Source organism: Schistocerca serialis, chromosome 11, assembly GCF_023864345.2.
Source record: "Schistocerca serialis cubense isolate TAMUIC-IGC-003099 chromosome 11, iqSchSeri2.2, whole genome shotgun sequence".
Classification (NCBI taxonomy): domain Eukaryota; kingdom Metazoa; phylum Arthropoda; class Insecta; order Orthoptera; family Acrididae; genus Schistocerca; species Schistocerca serialis.
In genome coordinates, this window is record NC_064648.1 from 68,181,653 (window position 1) to 68,205,634 (window position 23,982).

The 23,982-nt window shown below is 42.6% G+C and overlaps 1 protein-coding gene across 1 annotated transcript in view; it reads right to left on the minus strand.

Moving 5' to 3' along the window:
• Positions 1–7,834: 7,834 nt before the first annotated feature.
• Positions 7,835–23,982, minus strand: part of LOC126426451 (ankyrin repeat and protein kinase domain-containing protein 1-like) — a 39,405-nt gene continuing 23,257 nt past the window's right edge. Inside the window, exon 4 of the mRNA XM_050088366.1 lies at positions 7,835–8,315. Within this exon, the coding sequence (XP_049944323.1) occupies positions 7,835–8,315 (481 nt within the window). The remainder of the gene's footprint in view (positions 8,316–23,982) is intronic.

The window sequence follows — 23,982 nt, forward strand, 5'->3', positions numbered from 1 at the left end:
TTTACATAGATTATGAAAAGCAAGGGTCCAAGCACGGACCCTTGTGGCACACCTCATGTTACACCCAGTGTGTTTGATTTGTTTCTGTTAAAATGCACTATTTGTTTTCTCTCACTCCGATAAGACATATCCAGAAATAGTACTTTGCCTTCAAAACCATACGAGTAGAGCTTATTTAATAGAATTCTGTGGTTGACAGAATCGAAAGCTTTACTTACATCTACAAGTGTGGCATTTACAGAAAGTTCGGATTCGAATGCAGACAAAGTGAAAGAAATAATATTTTCCACTGCCTTCACAGTTGATAACATAGGTCTGAATCCATACTGAGAATCACTAAGGGGGTTGTTGGCAGATAGATGTTTATGGATTTGGAGTTGCATGCAACGCTCTATTACTTTCGATAGAATGGGTATAAGAGAAATTGGTCGATAATTACTTGGACGTGACTTGTCTCCTTTGTTGTGTAGTGGTGTGACCACTGTCATTTTTAAACATGTTTGGAAATAACCACTAGTAAACATCCAGTTTACAAGTACACAGAGTGGAAATGCTATTATATCTCCTATTTTTTAATTACAAAATTAGAAAGACCATAAATGCCTTCTGCTCTTGAGCTTCTTAATTTTGCAATTGATCTCATGATATCACTTAACTGTACCTCTTTCCATTCACATGTAGGAGAAGTGTGTTTCACATGTTGTAGGAAAGGTACAGCTTCCTTTAGGTCCTGTTGACATTTCGTATTTGACTCAACTGCAGCAGAGGAACTTATATCACAAGCATTGATTCATCTGGTGTGATATTCACATTACAATCATCACTTTCACCGTTCAGTCTTTACAACATTCCATGCAGCAGTATTAATGTAATTGTCATTTGCCCCACACTTTCATTTTTGATCTGTATTTACTCTTTAACTTAATATAACTAGCTTTGTCTGCATCATGATTTTTATATTTATCATAATAAATCATAACCAATGCTCTAAGCCTCTGCAGAGTGGATGAGAACCACTTGGGTGTAGAGTCATGTTTTCTGGTTGTTGCCATATTAATTTTCAGAACTTTTGGACAACATGTCTTAAAAATGTCTGTGAGTTATTGATAAAAACTGTAAATGCATCCTTGACACTTCCACAATCAAGTAGGATGTCATTTCATCTAACCATCTGCAACTATGTCCTGTAGTTGTCAATATTTTGATCATACAGTAGCCTGATATGCTTTGCTTTGGGGCATTTAGATATAGGTTTATTGATTTTTAATTTTAACCATATCCCCTCATGGTCTGAAAGAAAATAAGTACTGAACAACCCTAGCTCATACAGATCTTTTTCAACATCGGTGATAACATTATCAAGATAGGATAACTGCCTTGTTGGATTGTTATTACTGCTATATAGATCATGTGATATTAACATATTCTATAGATAAAGCTGCTTTGATGTCTTTAGCCTTATATCAATGTTTATGTCTCCAAATATTAATATTCTATATTTGCTTAACTTTTCAGTGTAAGATCATTTTTTCTAAGACCTGTGTAAATAATTCACTGTCACTATCTGGAGTATGGTATACTGACACTATTATGAGTTTTAGTGTTGGAAGTAGCATTGCAGCAGCTTCAAGCACATTCTCTATAGAGTATTCAGCAATGTTAAAGACACTATATTGTAAATCTAGATCACTACTAATATAAATTGAAACTCCACCATGCTGTTGTGTTTTTCTACAGAATCCTGTAACTAAATCAAAGCCCAGTGGTACATACAAATCCAACTGACCTTCACTTAGCCAATGTTCATTAACACATAGTATGGTGGTTTTGGTCTTTCCTAAGAGATTACTGAAGTCATCAATTTTATTTCTTAAATACATGATATTTATATGCATGAATAAAAGGGATTCATTGTTACATGATGGTAGGTCTAAATTGTTCTGCAATTGTACATCAGTTTGTGAACTTGCCTTGTGAAGTCTTCTGTTACTTGGATTTGGCTTACTCACACATGCTGCTAACTCCTTGTTGATGCTGGATCCAGGCGCTGGTGATGCAGATTCCCTGGAGCTAACCATAAAAAATCGTTGCTTCTCTTTGGTAGCTTTCTTGCCCTAGAGGACACCCGTACTGCAGTTTGTTTCAAGCTACACATGATCTGGCTGCTTACCGTTTGCACCACCTCAGCAGAGAATAAAGATGTATCACAGTTAACATTTCCAGGTTGTGTGTTGGTTTTTGCAGACATCCTCCTCTGTTGGGAGTTCTGTAATGAACCAGGGGGCTGGGTAGTAGTCCTACTGCATTCCATCAACGGAGTACTTTGCCTCGATTTAAACCCATTAAACCTGTTTTCATTACCTCTGTTCTATTCCATGGGCATTTAACTGAAACAGCAAGGCTTCTGCACAAATTAAGTTTTCCTCTTGCATTGAGATGTAACCCATGTTTTGTGTAATCATACCTCTGTAAAAGATAGTTGAAATCCACTACTCGGACTTTATCACTCATAACATCCATTAGAATGCTATTGAGATTAAATATAAATTTGTTCAAGTATGGCTTGTCATATCGGTATGATATTGTACATAGTATCAGCTGTGTATGGTTCATCACCGAGATTAGCTTCTGAGCAGCAGCACTGAAGTTTCTTCTTTGTTGGTTAATGTCATTAGCGCCTGCTACAACAATCACTGAATCTTTCATTGTGAATTCACCAGTGAGTTCAGTTGCTTCTTCACAACATCTTCAAAACGTGCATTTGGTTTAACTATCGCTGATGCTTTGTAGTCCGAGGTTAACATCTCATTAATGACTGATGCACAGCCACGTCCGTGGCTATCAGTCAGCATAAGTATTTTATTACTACACTTCGACTTCAAGGGGAGAGAGTGTTACAGACGTGATACATGGGGTGTACACTATTAAAATAAAGGCGTTTTTCGTTGTGGGGGAATCTTTTCACGAAATAGCAATCACTAACTTTCTCCTCCAAATGTGAAAATATTTTGTTGAAGCCAATGTACAGTTGGCGAAACGCGCATCATCATAAAATAAAGTAAATCAGAGCTCACACGGAAATATACAGGTGTTTGTTTCTTGTGCACACTGTTCGGGAGTGGAATAGTACAGAATTATTGTGAAGATGGTTTGATTAATCCTCTGCCACGCATTTCAATGTTATTTGTAGTGTATCTATGTAGATGGAGACGTAGATGTAGATGAAACCATTACACATCCTTCCTACAGTCCCAACTCTTTCTCCATGTGATTTCCATATTTTTGGAGCAATTAAGAAAGACATTCATGGCTGTCAGCTTGCTTCAACAGAGAGCTGTGTGCCTTGGTTCAGTCATGGTTCTGTAGTGTAACAAAACATGGTCTGATGGAACCTATCTCCTACCTAGTGAAATATGCGATACCACCCAAATTCTGGCCAGATTTGATCTCGTTTTCGTTTATAAGCTACGTAATCCATTCCATTTAAACAAAACTACATTATTTATTAATAATTTTGACAGATTATGTCAACTGCAGCTAAAACTTATGTCACTACTTATATTTTTATATGTCTTGTATCGATATGTAACTGATGTTACAATATAAAAGGAAGTTTCTAGGCCGGCCGAAGTGGCTGTGCGGTTAAAGGCGCTGCAGTCTGGAACCGCAAGACCGCTATGGTCGCAGGTTAGAATCCTGCCTTGGGCATGGATGTTTGTGATGTCCTTAGGTTAGTTAGGTTTAACTAGTTCTAAGTTCTAGGGGACTAATGACCTCAGCAGTTGAGTCCCGTAGTGCTCAGAGCCATTTGAACCATTTGAAGTTTCTAGTTTTAACATAAGCAATTGTCTTAATCCTTTATTATCAGCAGTTGTCACTAAAAAATCTTCACATGAATACATGTCCCGTTGAATAGTTCAGTAAACTAAATTTGATGAATCAAAATGGAAGTCACATTATGCATAGCGTTGACTCATCGAAAGTTCTAGTACAGGGGTGTCCAACCTGCGGCCTGTGGACCACATACAACCCAAAGCAAGTGTCAGTGTGGCCCAAGAACTGAGAACCCATCACATAGGTGGTTGTAAAAAAATAATAAAAAATTATAAAATTCAGATATGTAAAGTTATGATAAAATTTCAATTTGAAACTCCCACTACATGATGCTATTCTCTTGTTGGTCCATCACATTCTATACTTTCATGTCCGTAGTCAAGTTCTTATAACTGGCCAGTCAGACATGCTGGTGTGTTATCTTATGGCTACTTCAGTTGAAACTGCAACACTAGAGTTGGAGACGTATAATGAAATTAATTTATGGAACTAAAAGGAAATTCTGTGGTATTTATGTACAATTGTGATAAAGAGCCTTTTTAGCTATAGTTCTGTTCATTAAAAATCGGTGTAAGTAAGAAATCTTCATATGCATTCAGGGACGATTCTAGAAGTCGGTCAAGGGGGTGGCTAATGGTGGGTGGAGCTGGGGGGGGGGGGGGGGTTGGGGGAGTGGAATATCGCTTAACAAAAGTAGAGTTGGGGCCCTCCACCGACAAATTGGTAAAATTTGGTGTTGCTTAAAATAGTTTTTGGTAACTGTTTTGGAGTTCAGGGTAACAACGTGTCTACAGAATGTGCATGCCTGGGAAAATAACACAATTTGACACATATGTCCGGCGATTTCGAAGTTTTTGTCTGGGTTCAGCAATTTAACTTTTGGTAGGCATACCTGGCATCTTTAGCTTCCTTGATTATTATAAGCGGTACTCATACATTAATATACATCCAATGTATATTAATAAATAGTAACAGGCCCATTTTAAGTTAAATCACATTTATTGGTTTAGATAGTAAGCTGTCTGCCGCTCTTATTCTTTTGTTAAAATGTGTTTGAAATACATTCAATCTACACTCCTGGAAATTGAAATAAGAACACCGTGAATTCATTGTCCCAGGAAGGGGAAACTTTATTGACACATTCCTGGCGTCAGATACATCACATGATCACACTGACAGACCCACAGGCACATAGACACAGGGAACAGAGCATGCACAATGTCGGCGCTAGTACAGTGTATATCCACCTTTCGCAGCAATGCAGGCTGCTATTCTCCCATGGAGACGATCGTAGAGATGCTGGATGTAGTCCTGTGGAACGGCTTGCCATGCCATTTCCACCTGGCGCCTCAGTTGGACCAGCGTTCGTGCTGGACGTGCAGACCGCGTGAGACGACGCTTCATCCAGTCCCAAACATGCTCAATGGGGGACAGATCCGGAGATCTTGCTGGCCAGGGTAGTTGACTTACACCTTCTAGAGCACGTTGGGTGGCACAGGATACATGCAGACGTGCATTGTCCTGTTGGAACAGCAAGTTCCCTTGCCGGTCTAGGAATGGTAGAACGATGGGTTCGATGACGGTTTGGATGTACCGTGCACTATTCAGTGTCCCCTCGACGATCACCAGTGGTGTACGGCCAGTGTAGGAGATCACTCCCCACACCATGATGCCGGGTGTTGGCCCTGTGTGCCTCTGTCGTATGCAGTCCTGATTGTGGCGCTCACCTGCACGGCGCCAAACACGCATACGACCATCATTGGCACCAAGGCAGAAGCGACTCTCATCGCTGAAGACGACACGTCTCCATTCGTCCTCCATTCACGCCTGTTGCGACACCACTGGAGGCGGGCTGCACGATGTTGGGGCGTGAGCGGAAGACGGCCTAACGGTGTGCGGGACCGTAGCCCAGCTTCATGGAGACGGTTGCGAATGGTCCTCGCCAATACCCCAGGAGCAACAGTGTCCGTAATTTGCTGGGAAGTGGCGGTGCGGTCCCCTACGGCACTGCGTAGGATCCTACGGTCTTGGCATGCATCCGTGCGTCGCTGCGGTCCGGTCCCAGGTCGACAGGCACGTGCACCTTCCGCCGACCACTGGCGACAACATCGATGTACTGTGGAGACCTCACGCCCCACGTGTTGAGCAATTCGGCGGTACGTCCACCCGGCCTCCCGCATGCCCACTATACGCCCTCGCTCAAAGTCCGTCAACTGCACATACGGTTCACGTCCACGCTGTCGCGGCATGCTACCAGTGTTAAATCTGCGATGGAGCTCCGTATGCCACGGCAAACTGGCTGACACTGACGGCGGCGGTGCACAAATGCTGCGCAGATAGCGCCATTCGACGGCCAACACCGCGGTTCCTGGTGTGTCCGCTGTGCCGTGCGTGTGATCATTGCTTGTACAGCCCTCTCGCAGTGTCCGGAGCAAGTATGGTGGGTCTGACACACCGGTGTCAATGTGTTGTTTTTTCCATTTCCAGGAGTGTATTTTGCTACATAATTATAAAAAAATGATTGAATCTGTTGAAGTAATATATTCGCTGATTTCTGAAGACATTTAATCCAGTGTAATATGATACTCCATTGGGGGGGGGGGTTGCTATAGCCCCCCTCCTCTTGCCACCGTGCCTCTGTGCATTAAAATTATTACCAGTGTTTGCTATCTAACAGAATTTTGTTATAAGAGGTTTAAATGTGTTAACTAATTAACGTTGACCATCTTTTTCTCAGTATGTTATGCGCAGTCCAAAAATACTCATCTACTTCCAATGTGACACGATAATCTGAAAAGATGGGGACCTCTGTTCTAGAAGCTTCGAGAAAAAACAGCTTGTCATGTATTATTCTTCGCAGACACTATTTGCATCAGGCTCATTTTGCTGTCCATTAAGTTAACACATGTAAATCTCTTTGCAATGTGTGTCTTAGATAGGCAATGAAAAGAGCTCTACATTTTGTGTTGAAATTTTCATATGTAAATATGAAACTATGTGTGATATTTTATGTGGAATTATAAATAAAGCACGTTTTCTGAGAATAATTATTAATTCCATGCCACATCATTTAACATCTTGAATCACAAACATGATATCAACACCTCTGAACACTGACGGCATCTTCAAACGTGAAACTTTTCACACTTGTTTTATATCATCTTTCTTGCACTTGAATATGCATTGCTTGCTAAACAATGAATGCTTTTATTCTATATCAGTGCAAACTATAAACACAAATTTCTGATTGCTGAAGCAAGAGAGGGTCGTTATAGTATGCAAACGTAACATTTTTCCATGCAGGCATTGACCATCTCGTCTCAGTGGAATAAATGTATTAACAGTTATAGCGATTACTTTTAAAATAATAAAGACTTTTATGAATGTGTGGTATCTGTTCTCTCAGAAATGTCCAAAAGAACAGGCACCATGCATTCATGCAATTGAGTTGCTTCGATGGGCAATGAGTGCACAACATTCAGTGCTGATGCACATTCTCATTCGACCTTCAGCAGGAATCTAAAATTAGCGAGCATTGAGGTCATTGAGGGAGACTGCAGATAGGTGGTGCTAGGTGGTAATGTGGGTTAGCCTGGGAGCATGTCGAGATAGTCTATGCATTTGCGATAAATACTGTGTCCAGGCAATGTATTGGTGAACGAAACTTCCTAGTAAGCTGTAAATCCTGCGTTCAAGAATCAGTTAGGCATACATATTCACTCATCGTCACTGTTTCCTCATACAGTCTCGTTGCAGGTGATACAATTACTCCCTTCCCTTCCCTTACCTTATTCCCCTCCATCAGAAATTTACATAATAAACAGTTTAATTTTTTTTTCCCATTTGTCTCGTTTTCGTTTGACTGCCGCTTATATATATAGATGAGAGGTCTTAGGATATATTTTTTCTCTTGTATTCTACAACCTTTTAATATATATACATGCATGTCGTTAATCTCTCAGAATTCTGTTGTACAGATGGCACTGTTTGACTTTAAACTTCACTTTAGAATGTCTAACAGTTGGACTCTGTTGTTCTCTATGGCGAGTTTTAGGGGCGTGTCTTTGGTTTCATTTATGGCATTCCTGTCTGCCCCCATATCAAGCAGTGCAGTCACTACCTCTGTGTGGCCATACAACGCCGCAAAGTGCAGGGGCGTCCACCTGAATGCTGCTCTCGCATTGACGTCAGCCCCTGATGCTGCCAGTGCTGAGACCACCGCCACATTGTTTTTCCTTGCAGCCTGATGCAGGGGCGTGTCCCCCCACCAGGTCCCGACATCGACCTCTGCTCCACTATTCAGGAGACACCGCACTGCCTGCACGTCTCCTCTCTCGACTGCATAGTGCAGGGCAGTCCACCCGTACCAGTCCCACGATCCCGTGTCTGCACCCACGGCCAGGAGAGCTCGCAGATCCTCCAGTGCCCCATCTTTAGCTGCTTGGAGAAGTTTGCTTCTCTTCTCCTTTGCTGACAAGTTCCTGCACAAAACAGTGACATTCCTTCAGCTTATTGCAAACATATATATCTATGTATTTAATGTCATTTAAGACAGACTGTTTCAATGCTGCTTCTCACAACACATGGTCCTGCGAACACCTAATGGCCCACTCATGGGTAGGTGTAGCTAGTTTAGACCACCTGTCAGGCAAACCTATCAGACGTGGTCTTTGGCCACCTGTTCGCTTGACCAAGGCAATACAATCACACAGGCTCCTCGACGACCTGCACATTGGCTCTTTACCGATACCTGCCAACATGTACGCGCAGGTGCACAGCTGCTGCTGGCCAGACACTCCAGCTTGAAGAGCCTGATTTGTCCAGTGCACAGACACGATTTGAATAGTTTTATTTTAACACTGTAGCTCGATGCCCTTCCTCTTACCTTAATCATCAGTTAACCCGAGGGATGAAAGTCGTGTACACCATATACCTACAGATAATGTAAACGTTCTTCAGTGTGTTATCATACTTGAATGTTTATGTATCGTATTTTCTGAGATCTAGACTTGGGACCCACCTAGCAATTGCCTACATTTGTTTGGAAAGCCGCCTAAACACACAAACAGGTTGAGAAGTGTACTACACTGACAGGTGACAGGGTAGCCAAAGAGTTTGTAGTTGAATTAAAAAGTCTTGGACAGTGTGGCCTGTAACAAAAGCTGAAAATAGCATATAAAGCTAGTAATATGCTAGGAAAAGCCGAGCGGTTCTAGGTGCTTCAGTCCGGAACCAAGCGGCTGCTACAGTTGCAGGTTCAAATCCTGCCTCGGGCATGTATGTGTGTGACGTCCTTAGGTTAGTTAGGTTTAAGTAGTTCTAAGTTTAGGGGACTGACGACCTCAGATGTTAAGTCTCATAGTACTTAGAGCCATTTGAACCATTTAGGAAAAGTCTTCCAAACTAACTCCAAAAATGAAGACCATGTGATAATGAGTTTTATCAAAGAACAGCATAAGTCTGAGGAAGCTATGTCTGATCAATCAGATAAGGCTAACAGCGCAGTTGTCATGCATGACAATGAGTATATCTCAAAGAGAACAAGATTGTTTAAGAAACTAATATTAAAAAATATATTGTGATCAAACAGAGAATTATGCGAAGGAGTTTAAAGCATTTCTTGTGAGCTACAGGAACATAATTAGCTGAGATTATCAAAACAGAATGAAAGTAATGAATCTGAATGCACCTGGTCTTCATGTGCGAATTAAGATACATATTCAAAACCACTCTATATGTCCTATACTGAATAGTATATTGGAATTAATGTGTAAAACGTTTATGTATGCAAAAAAAACATTTCCATCGCCATTAGGAATGATTTGATCCAGTAACTGAAAGATAAGGTGCTCCCACCAGAGTGTTGCTCAGTTTCACTTAAAACAAAGAACGTATGCACAAACATTCCTGTGGATGAGATGATAATTATTATCCCAGAAAACCATTTTTTACTGAGATCAGGTCACTACTTTGGGTAGATATGACGAACTATTTCTCCTTTAATAATAACACTTATAAGCAGGAGGATAGATGATCTGTGGGTACCTGTTTTGCCAGTTGCCTTGCCAACATATCCGTCAATTATTTGGAACATAAATATTTTAGTGATGGATCTGATCTCAGTAAACAGATTCTGTTCTGCTGTCGTTATGTTGATGATGTAATAATTCAATAAATGATGTATACAGCCAACCAGTTTGTATATGTTTGCTGTGAACCTTTGACTAGATGCCAATATCATTAACAGTTTTCTTCAGCAGGAACGTCATCCTTAATGTTTTGAATATATTAAAACAACAAACGTCTAAGATACTTAATACGTTACATCATTGAAATGGAGTACATGGGATAAAAGTGATACATGATTTGCATGATACTGAAACTGTAAATACATATCTCAAGCTAAGAAGCTCAAATGAGACAGTAGGAGATATGGAATAAAAGTAAGTGCCAGAACCAAACCTGAGAATAAACCTGGCGTAATAGGGCAGACGTTTGAGGAACATCTTGTCCTGATGGTGGGACAGTGGTTTGCGGAGCAATTATATCAGTACTGCTTAATCACGTCCCATACTTGCTATGTACAGGACTCTTAGAAGCTTCACTTACAGCTGCCGGAAGAAATTCAAATTACGTAGCTCCATTAAAAAAAAGATAAAAAAGAAAAAATGCCGGTGTGTGAATTTGGGGACTATAAACGATGAAAATTACTTGCAAACGTCAGGAAGTTTACCATATTGACCGTTATCAGTAGGTGAAAATTGCTGCTCGATATACTTACTCATTCTGAATATAATTGAGGTGCCTTGTCTAAGCTGCTATTAAAATGATATTGAATGCACATGTGCATCAGACTGACATCTTCGGTATTATATTACCTTTTATCATGGCGAATAACACTTTCTCTCGAACAAGATATCAAAATACGCTGGACAGATATGCGCAACTCTCCCCACCACTCCTCTTGCCGTCAACATCCCCTTGAATAGAGAGGCTCTGGTTGTCACCCTGCAATACAGTACTCAGCGCTCGGGCAAGCTGGCTGCAATGGGTTGAAGCGAGTGACAAACAGTGCGTGTGGAAGTTAAAAAGCTGTACTTTAAATGGTTACTGTTAGATTTGCTGGAGGTAATGCCTTGCAAGTGCGCTTTTTTCTCTTTATAATATGCGGTGCAGTTGGTGATGTTTCCTTGTGAGAGGATTTTAAAACATAGCTTTTATTTGGGCCCTCAATTTCATTATGTTGCATTGTTTGATATATTATTCAACCTGCAGGTAAATTGATTGCTCTTTAGTTGTACTAAACGTAAACGTTAGAGGGTTTTCTTAAGCTATAAGAGATAATGGCGTCAGTTAATTATTTTAATCCAACGCAACATCGCCTTTCTTAATGTAAAAATTGCGCTCTTATGTCGTACACTGGTTTCTCATACTTGGTGTACTAATAATGCAGTCTGCATTGTTGTAATAAATTAAGGTTGAATGTTTTAATTATAAGGACCATCACAACCCACAGAGAAACCATACCTGTATAATACTATGACATGCGATCACCTCCATGTACAACACAAAACAGAGAGTAATGTAGTAAGCCCCAGGAAGAGACCAAAGCGCTGTGACGTGACTGGCATCGCAGTGGGAACCGCTCAGAATGGCTCTGCTCCTCTGTTGCATTCCGTGAACCCATGCACAAGGCACATATCGGCCAACTTTCCATCAGTAAGCCTATCCATATCGCTGTCTATCACTGTTATTTGTACAACCAACTCCACCACAGAAATATGTTGACCTGAATACAGCGTTGAGAGCATACAGTGAGATGGGCATCAGTGCCGTCAACAGCAAGTATCATGAGAGAGTAGAACAAACTTGTTTCCAAACAATATTCACAGCACCATCTGTCCATATTTGCACCCTTGTGAAATTATTTTTAGTCGAATACAGATGGCTACATAAATGGGGATAAAAATTCTGATGAAATGCAAATGATCTGTATGGTCGGTAACGAGCCACCAGAGACCATGGGTCCCTTATCAGTCTGTGCACGATAGCGCTTGGTATCAGTACACTGACCAGCCAGAAAATTATAATCAACGACCTACTATCGACACAAACTCATCCAGGCGATAGCAGCACCACATGGTGACTAGTGACTGCTAGTCAAACACATGTGTAGTGCATATAGTGTCAGTCAGTGTGGTGTCCTTGTCTAGAATTGGGAAGGCATGAGATCTAACTGAGTTTGACTGAGGGCAGATTATGGTGGCCCAGAGCCTCAGCTCGAGCATTTCAGAAACTGCACGATCTGTCGGGTGTTTGAGAACTGCTGTGGTGAGTGTCCTCAGCCCGTGGGGAAAGCAAGATGCAACCGTGTCTAGACATCATTGCAGATGTCGGTCGTCTTAGGCTGGGCAGACTGCTAAAACAAGACTGGTGGTGCAGTGTGACGGAACTAATATTAAACTTCAATGCTTTGCACAGTACAAGTGTGTCTGAACACACACTGCACCAAACTCTCGTAACAATGGGCCTCCACAGCTGACGACCCGTGCATGTGCTGATATAAAAATCACAACATAGGCAACAATGACTGAAATGGGCACTTGACCATCGGCACTGGACATTGGTGCAGTGGCAGAGTGTTGCATGCTCTGATGAATCCCAAAACCTTCTTTATCATGCAGATGGGAGTGTGCGAATCCGTCATCTTCCAGAGGAACAACACCTAGACACCTGTACTGCCGGATGAAGACAAGCTGGCAGCACCTCCATTATGCTCTGGGGAACATTCACGTGGGCATCTGTGGTCCAGTGGAGCTCCTGCAAAGTACCATCACGGCCAAGATATATCGTACATTGGCTGCAGACCACTTGCACCGCTTCGTGACGAACATGATTCCTGATGTCAGTGGTATTTTTCAACAAGATAATGCGCCATTTCACAAGTCCAGGAGAGTAATTGAGTGGTTGGACTAACACAGTGGCGAGTTCCAATTAACGTGCTGCTCCCCAACTCGCCAGATCTGAACCCAATCACACACATCTGGGATGTGATGGAATGTGGTGTCACAGCTCATGGCCCACCTCCTCGGAATTTACGCGAATTAGTGACTCGTGTGAGCAGATGTGGTGCCAACTCCCTTCAGCGACTTACCGAGGTCTCATTGCTTCCATACCACGACACGTCGCCGCTGTTATTCTGACCACAGGTGGATATGCCATCTATTAGGCAGTTAGTCATAATGTTCTGGCAGATCAGTGTATGTTCCAAAATGTCATGCGCGAAAATCCGATTTTTCGTGGTATCATGTCTCGTGTTCTGCTAATCACAGAGATAAGGAGTCAAGTGTTAAGAATAGCCTTTCGACTACTAATATACCTACTGGAAGAAAACAGACTCACTGAAGATATACTACAGTATAGGGTCAATTTTTAAACGTTACACGTTACACACATGTTCCAGCAGTCCATTGAAATTGAGCCGATCGGTTTACGCATTAGGAGATGTTTAGGATCGACCTGTAAGGATGGCCACCTCTATAATTTGTATTTATGGTAGATCGTCGAAACTTTTTCTATATGTTCGTAAGACGATTTTCTCTTAGAGCCTTGAAAGTTTTTTTAGTATCATTATATGTTACCGAGGTCCAGAGGTTGAAAGTTGTCATACATAGGCACGTGAAATATTCACGTAATATCCAATGTTGGGCGTAAATGTAGTTTTAACTCACGTACTGAACAAAATGGTTCAATTGGCTCTGTGCACTATGTGACTTAACTTCTGAGGTCATCAGTCCCCCCAGAACTTAGAACTATTTAAACGTAACTAATCTTGGGACATCACACACATCCATGCCCGAGGCGGGTTTCGACCCTGCGACCGTAGCGGTCGCGCGGCTCCAGACTGTAGCGCCTAGAACCGCTCGGCCACCCCGGACTGAAGGTACTGAACACATCACAAGGATTTTAGGGTCATCGAAGGGTTCTGAGGTCGCCAAACCATGTTTTAATCGCCGTTTTTTACGCTAGTAGAATGTGCTGTTTCTCTGTGATGGGTGATACGGGGGGGGGGGGGGGGGGAGCACCTTACGTCTATACAGGCTGTATTGACCAGGAAATTATTCTATTGTGCCATCTCGCTGCATAAGTACCTTATAAAAATTGTAGTGTCATTCGAAATTATTGAATTTGCAAATCAAAGAGTGTATTTTTTGGTATAATTTAGGTGTCACCTAAAAATTTTGTTTAATTTTATGTAAAGCAGTGTAAAATGAATATGTAAAGTATAGGATGATTTTATTTTAACCTTGTATTAGGCATACTTATTTGTTGTTTATACACTCCTGGAAATTGAAATAAGAACACCGTGAATTCATTGTCCCAGGAAGGGGAAACTTTATTGACACATTCCTGGGGTCAGATACATCACATGATCACACTGACAGAACCACGGGCACATAGACACAGGCAACAGAGCATGCACAATGTCGGCACTAGTACAGTGTATATCCACCTTTCGCAGCAATGCAAGCTGCTATTCTCCCATGGAGACGATCGTAGAGATGCTGGATGTAGTCCTGTGGAACGGCTTGCCATGCCATTTCCACCTGGCGCCTCAGTTGGACCAGCGTTCGTGCTGGACGTGCAGACCGCGTGAGACGACGCTTCATCCAGTCCCAAACATGCTCAATGGGCGACAGATCCGGAGATCTTGCTGGCCAGGGTAGTTGACTTACACCTTCTAGAGCACGTTGGGTGGCACGGGATACATGCAGACGTGCATTGTCCTGATGGAACAGCAAGTTCCCTTGCCGGTCTAGGAATGGTAGAACGATGGGTTCGATGACGGTTTGGATGTACCGTGCACTATTCAGTGTCCCCTCGACGATCACCAGTGGTGTACGGCCAGTGTAGGAGATCGCTCCCCACACCATGATGCCGGGTGTTGGCCCTGTGTGCCTCTGTCGTATGCAGTCCTGATTGTGGTGCTCACCTGCACGGCGCCAAACACGCATATGACCATCATTGGCACCAAGGCAGAAGCGACTCTCATCGCTGAAGACGACACGTCTCCATTCGTCCCTCCATTCACACCTGTCGCGACACCACTGGAGGCGGGCTGCACGATGTTGGGGCGTGAGCGGAAGACGGCCTAACGGTGTGCGGGACCGTAGCCCAGCTTCATGGAGACGGTTGCGAATGGTCCTCGCCGATACCCCAGGAGCAACAGTGTCCGTAATTTGCTGGGAAGTGGCGGTGCGGTCCCCTACGGCACTGCGTAGGATCCTACGGTCTTGGCATGCATCCGTGCGTCACTGCGGTCCGGTCCCAGGTCAACGGGCACGTGCACCTTCCGCCGACCACTGGCGACAACATCGATGTACTGTGGAGACCTCACGCCCCACGTGTTGAGCAATTCGGCGGTACGTCCACCCGGCCTCCCGCATGCCCACTATACGCCCTCGCTCAAAGTCCGTCAACTGCACATACGGTTCACGTCCACGCTGTCGCGGCATGCTACCAGTGTTAAAGACTGCGATGGAGCTCCGTATGCCACGGCAAACTGGCTGACACTGACGGCGGCGGTGCACAAATGCTGCGCAGCTAGCGCCATTCGACGGCCAACACCGCGGTGCCTGGTGTGTCCGCTGTGCCGTGCGTGTGATCATTGCTTGTACAGCCTTCTCGCAGTGTCCGGAACAAGTATGGTGGGTCTGACACACCAGTGTCAATGTGTTCTTTTTTCCATTTCCAGGAGTGTATGTGTCAAAGTACGTAAATGTGTCGAAGTAAATCGTCAGAACTTTATTGACTTTCAGAATTCGTATTAAATAAGCAGTACACCCTGCTGTAAATAAAAAAAAAAAAAAAAACAAAGGAACCAGCTGAAAAATGTTCCTATCAGCGCACAAAAACGACGAATATGCTCCTCTTTAAAAGACTCTGGAAGAAAAGTGGCGAACCATGTGCCCCAGCCCTCATTCCACCATCCTCACCAAAAATTCTGGCATACAAACACATGGAGGCTTTTTGTGCTGAAAGAGAGTCGCAGAGTGTCTCAATGGAAGTGAGAGGAGACAGTGCCAGTGGGAGAGAAAGAGAGAGGAGATAGTGACGGTGGGAGAAGGTATGTGAGAATGGAAGAGCAAGAGAGATAGCTGAAAACATGTAGACAGTTACAGTGGAAGCAAATAGAGAGGAGATATTGATGGTCAGTGAGAGACAGTGGCAGTAAAAGAGAAAGGCAGATGAATCGAGATAGAGCAGTATTAGCAAAAGAGAGGGGACACACTGGAAATGAAACAAAGAGATAAATGACCATACATAGGCTTTATGGTTAAGGAGGGGGGGGAGGAAAAGTCTGTACCTGCCCTCCCACCCCCCACCTTCACCTCAGATCTGCAATTGTCAACACAAAGAAACTTACCCACTTTGCCCCATCCCCTATACTCGCATGTTAAAGTTTTCTGGTCTAGGAGTCAAAATCCCAAGCACACCATGCCCAAGAACACGTATGGAGAGGAGATAATGGCGGTTGAGGAGAAAGGCTGCACGCTGTAAGTAAGAAAAACGGTGACAGTGGCAATGGGAGCGAAAAAGAATGAGACTAAGACAATGGCAATTGGTCAGAGTCAAAGTGGTGGACAAGTAGACAGTGGTAAGGAAGAGCAAATAAAAGGGACTAAAGAAGATACAATGAGAGGGATGTACAGAGAAAATGCCAGTGGGAAAATAACGAGAGAGTGGAAGAGAGATATGCAAACATAAAAAAAAGTTTTGCATCACCTCGCTTCCAAGAGTTTCAGAACCAGTACAGAAAATTCGAATAGAGATCAACATAAACATCATTTCCACCTTTTTATTGCTCATCAAAACCACACATTTCATGTTGTACCACCATACAGCGAGACCTTCAGAGGTGGTTGTCCAGCTGCTGTACACACCGGAACCTCTAGTACACAGTAGCACGTCCTCTTGCATTGATGCATGTCTGTATTCGTCGTGGCATACTATCCACCAGTCCATCAAGGCACTGTCGGTCCAGATTGTCACACTCCTCAACGGCGATATGGCGTAGATCCCTCAGAGTGGTTGGTGGGTCACGTCGTCCACAAACAGCCCTTTTCAATCTATTCCAGGCATTTTCGATAGGGTTCATGTCTGGAGAACATGCTGGCCGCTCTAGTCGAACGATGTAGTTATCCTGAAGGGAGTCATTCACAAGATGTGCATGATGGGGGTGCGAATTGTCGTCCATGAAGACGAATGCCTCGCCAATGTACTGCTGATATGGTTGCACTACAGGTCGTAGGATGGAATTCACGTATCGTACAGCCATTACGGCGCCTTCCCTGAACACCAGCGGCGTACGTCAGCCCCACATAATGCCACCCCAAAACAGCAGGGAACCTCCAACTTGCTGCATTCGCTGGACAGTGTGTCTAAGGCGTTCAGCCTGACCAGGTTGCCTCTAAACACGTCGCCGACGATTGTCTGGTTGGAGGCATATGTGGCACACGGCAGTGAAGAGAACGTGACGCCAATCCTGAGCGATCCATTCGGCACGTTGTTGGGCCCATCTGTAACGCACTGCACGATGTCATGTTTGCAAAGATGGACCTTGCCGTGAACGTCGGGAGTGAAGCTGTGCATCATGCAGCCTATTGCGCTCAGTTTGAGTCGTGACCCAACGTCCTGTGGCTGCACGAAAAGCTTTCTTCAACATGGTGGCGTTACTGTTGAAATAAAACAACCCTTTTCGTTTTATATTCGTGTTTTGAAAGTTCTGTAATTCCAATGGTATCTAATAAGTAATTTCGGTAATACATTAAATCTCATAAAATTTATTACTCCATTTGGTTACTAGTAGGTCATGCTTGTCCAATATATGTTCGCAATATTTTTCATTTCAAATGAAGCCATAATTAAGAAAATTTAGGTTAGCATTGTTATCTTTCAATTTTTATATAATATGATGTATTCGCCAGTTTCAGCATAAAATAAGCAATGTTTTGTGGATAGTTACTCATAAAAATGTTAAACTTTTAAATGTTAATTTAATAAATTTACACTGTAGTTTTGTTGACCTGATTGTTAACAAACGTATAAACAGGAGGAGCACAAGACTCAAGAATGGACAGTTGGAGACAGTTTTGAGACGCAACCACTCTGTCGCACGTCTGTGCAATAATGTAATGTAATATGTGTTGTGACTATGTAGCCTGTTACGTGGAGTTAGTTTCCACTAAGAAGAAATGGTGCGGCTTGTCATAAATAAACCACTATAAAAACGACTTGGTACCTGGATTATTTCATGGAATTCACGTAACTTGATCCAGTTAGCAGATGAAATGGACCGAGGAAACGACCACTTCAGCTGCAGCAGCAGCAGCAGCAGCAGGAAGCAGATTACTCCGAGTTACAGCGAACTAAGACATGTATAAGAAATCAACTGAACTATACAAGTATCACTACAGAACTAATTACTAAAGTGTATTATTTTGGAAACTGTTCTAGCAGTAAACATTTGCATTTGACTCAGAGTAATTCTTTGAGTAGTGGAGGCCAATGTGATCATAAGAAACATCCCCATGATCACACTTTCTTGATGTCTATGGAACACAAGAATAACAAAAAAATTTTGCGTTTTTTTTTGTTTAAATCCAATAATCCCGTTTCGATGTTGAAGATTTTCACCCCAGCAAAATTTCACTGTGTTCCTCACGTAACGCAACAACAGTAGTTTCGTTACACTGTCAGGGTTCCTCCGAGCCATAATCCATAGTTAGCGGTCATCCATTGCATCCTTTGGACGGCCTGAGCGAGGCATGTCATCGACAGTTCCTGACTCTCTGTATCTCCTCCATGTCCGAACAACATCGCTTTGGTTCACTCTGAGACGCCTGGACACTTCTCTTGTTGAGAGTCCTTCCTGGCACAAACTAACAATGCGGACGCGATCGAACCGCGGTATTAACCGTCTTGGCACGGTTGAGCTATAGACAACACGAGCCGTGTACCTCCTTCCTGGTAGAATGATGGGTTGTCGGACCCTCTCCGTCTAATAGACGCTGCTCATGCATGGTTGTGTACATCTTTGGGCGTTTTTAGTGACATCTCTGAACAGTCATAGGGACTGTGTCTATGATACAATATCCGCAGTTAACATCTATCTTCAGGAGTTCTGGGAACCGAGGTGATGCATAACTTTTTTTGATGTGTGTATATGGATAGTGGCAGTGAGAATGTATGAAGACTTCACCGCAAAGAGAGACAATGTAGTCTGCCTCAGAGCCACTTATTTTAACGCTGAGCGAAATTTAGTATCGTAAATCTGATGTTGACCCAGCCAAGTACGAGGATCACTCAATTAGTAATGCATACACCACACTTTGTAAAAAAAAAAAACAAAAAAAAAAAAAAAACACATTAATACACACAGAAAACGTCCTTGTTGATGCTTCAATGCTTCACATTTAATATTTGTTCTGATCGCCAGTGAAATTTCGAACGGTTCTGGCGGATGGTACACTGTCAAAATGGCTTCTACATACTAACGTTACAAGCAGCGTACTGTTATTGAATGTCTGTGTGCAGAAAAAGAAACCGTGGTTAACATCCATAAGCGTTTGTGTGCAGTGTATGGCGACGCTGCTGTTGGGCGATGGGTAAAGAATGTTACAGACTCAGGAAATGCAGAAAGAGAGCTCCATGATAAGCCACGCTCGGGACGTCCTGTCACAGCCTCTGCTCCAGTCATGTTGAATCGTGCGCATACCAAACAAAAGAAAAATTCAGAGTAGGTATTAAAATTCATGGAGAAGAAGTAAAAACTTTGAGGTTCGCCGATGACATTGTAAATCTGTCAGAGACAGCAAAGGACTTGGAAGAGCAGTTGAACGGAATGGACAGTGTCTTGAAAGAAGGATATAAGATGAACATCAACAAAAGCAAAACGAGGATAATGGAATGTAGTCGAATTAAGTCGGGTGATGGTGAGGGAATTAGATTAGGAAATGAGGCACTTAAAGTAGTGAAGGAGTTTTGCTATTTAGGGAGTAAAATAACTGATGATGGTCGAAGTAGAGAGGATAAAAAATGTAGACTGGCAATGGCAAGGAAATCGTTTCTGAAGAAGAGAAATTTGTTAACATCGAGTATAGATTTAAGTGTCAGGAAGTCGTTTCTGAAAGTATTTGTATGGAGTGTAACCATGTATGGAAGTGAAACATGGACGATAACTAGTTTGGACAAGAAGAAAATAGAAGCTTTCGAAATGTGGTGCTACAGAAGAATGCTGAAGATAAGGTGGGTAGATCTCGTAACTAATGAGGAGGTATTGAATAGGATTGGGGAGAAGAGAAGTTTGTGGCACAACTTGACTAGAACAAGGGATCGGTTGGTAGGACATGTTTTGAGGCATCAAGGGATCACAAATTTAGCATTGGAGGGCAGCATGGAGGGTAAAAATCGTAGAGGGAGACCAAGAATGAATACACTAAGCAGATTCAGAAGGATGTAGGTTGCAGTAGGTACTGGGAGATGAAGAAGCTTGCACAGGATAGAGTAGCATGGAGAGCTGCATCGAACCAGTCTCAGGACTGAAGACCACAACAACAACAACAACCATTATTCGTGTCGACCGGCGCATCACAACTCGACAATTGGCTATAAAGTTGTCGGTCAGCATTGGAAGTGCGTCTGCAATGAACGAGACTTTCAAATATTGAAAGAGGTGCTCACGATGGGTTCCACGAATGTTCTTAGTGGACCACAAGATTGAAAGAAAGGTCTTTTTATTTAAATTGTTGGAGCGCTTTGAGACCGACAGAGAGCACTTTCAGTCACAGGTCGTTGTGGGGGACGAAATCTGGGAACACCACTTTGCGCCAGAAACAAAAAGGCAATGCATGGAGTGGCATCATTCTCATTCACCACAAAAGAAGAAATTCAAGACAACCAGGAAAAGTCATGGTGACAGTCTTCTGGGATTCTTTCTCGTGGATGTGATGCCAAGACGGTCAACCATCAATTCAGATGCATACGTGAAGACTCTCAATAACCGTTTACGATGTGTTTGATTGGAGGAGAATCCAGCTGGAATCTTGCTCCAACACGATAATGCATGCTCACACACAAGTCTGAGAACGAGGGAACATATCGCCAAATTGGGATGGACATCATTGCCTCATTCACCCTGCAGTCCAGACCTGACACTCTTGGACCTCTATCTCTTTGGGCCGCTTTAAGATTCTCTATGGGGAACACACTTTGAAGATGATGAGTGTGTCAGTCATGCAGTGAAAACATGGCTACGCCTACAGGACAAGAGCTTTTACCAGCAGGGAATACACGCTCTTCCACATTGTTGGCGTATGGCCATAGAACGTGATGGACACAACGTAGAGAAATGTCCACATTGTTGGCGTATGGCCATAGAACGTGAGGGACAGTATGTAGAAAAATGTGTTGATGTATATTATCACCAAATTCTTACATTCTTACTCTTAACAAGAAATACGTTCTGAGAAAAACTTCCCTATGTTCTGTGAAAACTAAACAGGGGAAAGAAAGCATAACAGCACATTGTTGTGTGTATAATTTTTGTTTAAAATGTATATATGATGAGAAAGAATATGTTTGAGAGAAACAATTTGTCTAATGGTTTGAATGTCCTGCTTTCACAGTTAAAATGCTCTGCTCTCAGAGTTCAAACTGACTGTGGGAAACAGAACAAATCCACTAACATTAACAGCAGATCACAGTGCAGCATTTTCTGTCTTATAGTCAGTTTTGAGAGAGGAATATATAGCGTATGACTGTCTGAATGTTTATTAGAATATCATGTAACAATCTGAAGTATATTGGTCAAGAACTTTAGAAGATTTTTGCTGTCAGTGTAACACCATTGTATTATGTACTTCGTTTTCCCAACTACTTCACTTGTGTATGTGTTCCACACATATATTGCAGACATCTCCTCCTCCTCCCTTCCTATATTCTCCTCTTCCAATCTCCCATGTCTCTTCCCAATCATCCTCCCAACTCTACATACCCATCTGCTGTTTCCAATTCTGTCTCTCCATCTCCTCCTGCCAAACTCTTTGTTCACCTCCTATGCGTCTCTCTCTGACCACATCTTCTTCCCTCCTCTCTCTATCCATACCCTCCTTCCCTCCCCTGTGCATACCTTCCATTTACTTTTTCCATCTGCCCACTACCACTCCACCACTTCCATAGGCCTCCTGCGTTTCCCCCTTCCCAATGTACATTTCCTTCTCCCCTCTTTCTGACCAGATCCACCTCATCTACTCACTCTTTGTTTTCTCTTCTCCTCTCACTCAGTCGTTCTCCTCCTCTCTCATTTCTGTTTCTAGCTCAGTCTCCACCACTATCCATTCCATCAATTCATCATTCCACTGCTCAGCCATGTCCAAGTCCCACCAATAGTCTTCTGTCGTCAGAGAATTTTCTTCAAAACTTTAGTTCTTTGTTTTCGAGTTCTCGAAGCTCGCTTTTTAAATCAAATAAGACACTCTGAAGTGCACACTCATTCAGGTTGCACTACTGAGTTACAGTATCTGATTGTGGTATAGTCAGATAATCCCTTTTTTTGTACTTGTTCCTTGTTAGGGTTTTCTCTATTTTCTCCAGTGTGATGTTGAAGAGGATTGGAGATGCACATGGAGTTCCTGCAAAGGAGATTAAAAGGGCACGCAAATAGTATTCCCACACAAATGTCTATCGTGCAATGCAGCCTACACATTGGGTGCTGGAAAAATAGTTTCCTGCTCCTGATGTGTATGCTGCACTGCAAAGCAGGCCGATACTATACCCAGACAATATGCTTGTCATTCAGGGTAGCCTATATGCCTACACCCGAGGGGCTGAAAAAATTGGTTTTTTTTCCCCATACCTCCACCCCTATTACAGCTATGAGATTGTAAACCCACAGTGCTGATACTTATGAGACTTGCTGTTTCTGTGTCAAATTTTGTTGAAATCGACGTGTAACCTGTAAAAATCTGAGCTAACTCACTCAAGACCTTTTCCAAATTTTTTCTAACAATATTTCCATAATATATAAGTTGTTGTTATGGTGTTTAGTCCAGAGACTGTTTAATGCAGCTCTCCACGCTACCCTATCCTGTGCAAGGTTCTTCATCTCTTAGTAACTACTGCAATTTACATCCTGAATCTGCTTAGTGTATTCGTCCCTTGGTCTCCCTCTGCGATTTTTTCCCTCCCCGACTCCCTCCAATACTAAACTGGTGATCCCTTGATGCCTCAGAATGTACCCTACCAACTGATCCCTTCTTCTAGTCAAGTTGTGCCACAACTTCCTCTTCTTCCCAATTCTATTCAGTACCTGCTCATTAGTTATGTGCTCTACCCAACTAATCTTCAGCATTCTTCTGTAGCACAACATTTCGAAAGCTTCTATTCTCTTCTTGTCTAAACTATTTATCGTCCATGTTTCACTTCTGTACATGGTTTCACTCCATAGAAATACTTTCAGAAACGACTTCCTGACATTTAAATCTATACTCGATGTTAATAAATTTCTCTTCTTCTGAAACGCTTTCCTTGCCATTGCCAGTCAACTTTTTGTATCCTTTCTACTTCGACTATCAGCATTTATTTTGCTCCTCAAATAGCAGAACTTATCTACTACTGTAAGTGTCTCATTTCCTAATCTAATTCCCTCAGCATCACCTGATTTAATGCACCTACTTTCCATTATCTTCGTTTTGTTTTTGTTGATGTTCATATTATATCCTCCTTTCAAGACACTGTCCATTCCGTTCAACTGCTCTTCCAGGTGCCTTGCTGTTTCTGACAGAATTACAAAGTCATCGCCGAACCTCAAAGTTTTTATTTCTTCTCCATGGATTTTAATTCCTACTCCGAATTTTTCTTATGTTTCCTTCACTTCTTGCTCAATATACAGATTGAATAACATTGGGGATAGGCTACAACCCTGTCTCACTCCCTTCCCAACCACTGCTTTTTTTCCATGCCCTCGACTCTTATAGCTGCCATCTGGTTTCTGTACAAATTGTAAATAGGCTCTCGCTCCCTGTATTTGACCCCTGCCACCCTCAGAATTTGAAAGAGAGTATTCCATTCATCCTTGTCAAAAGCTTT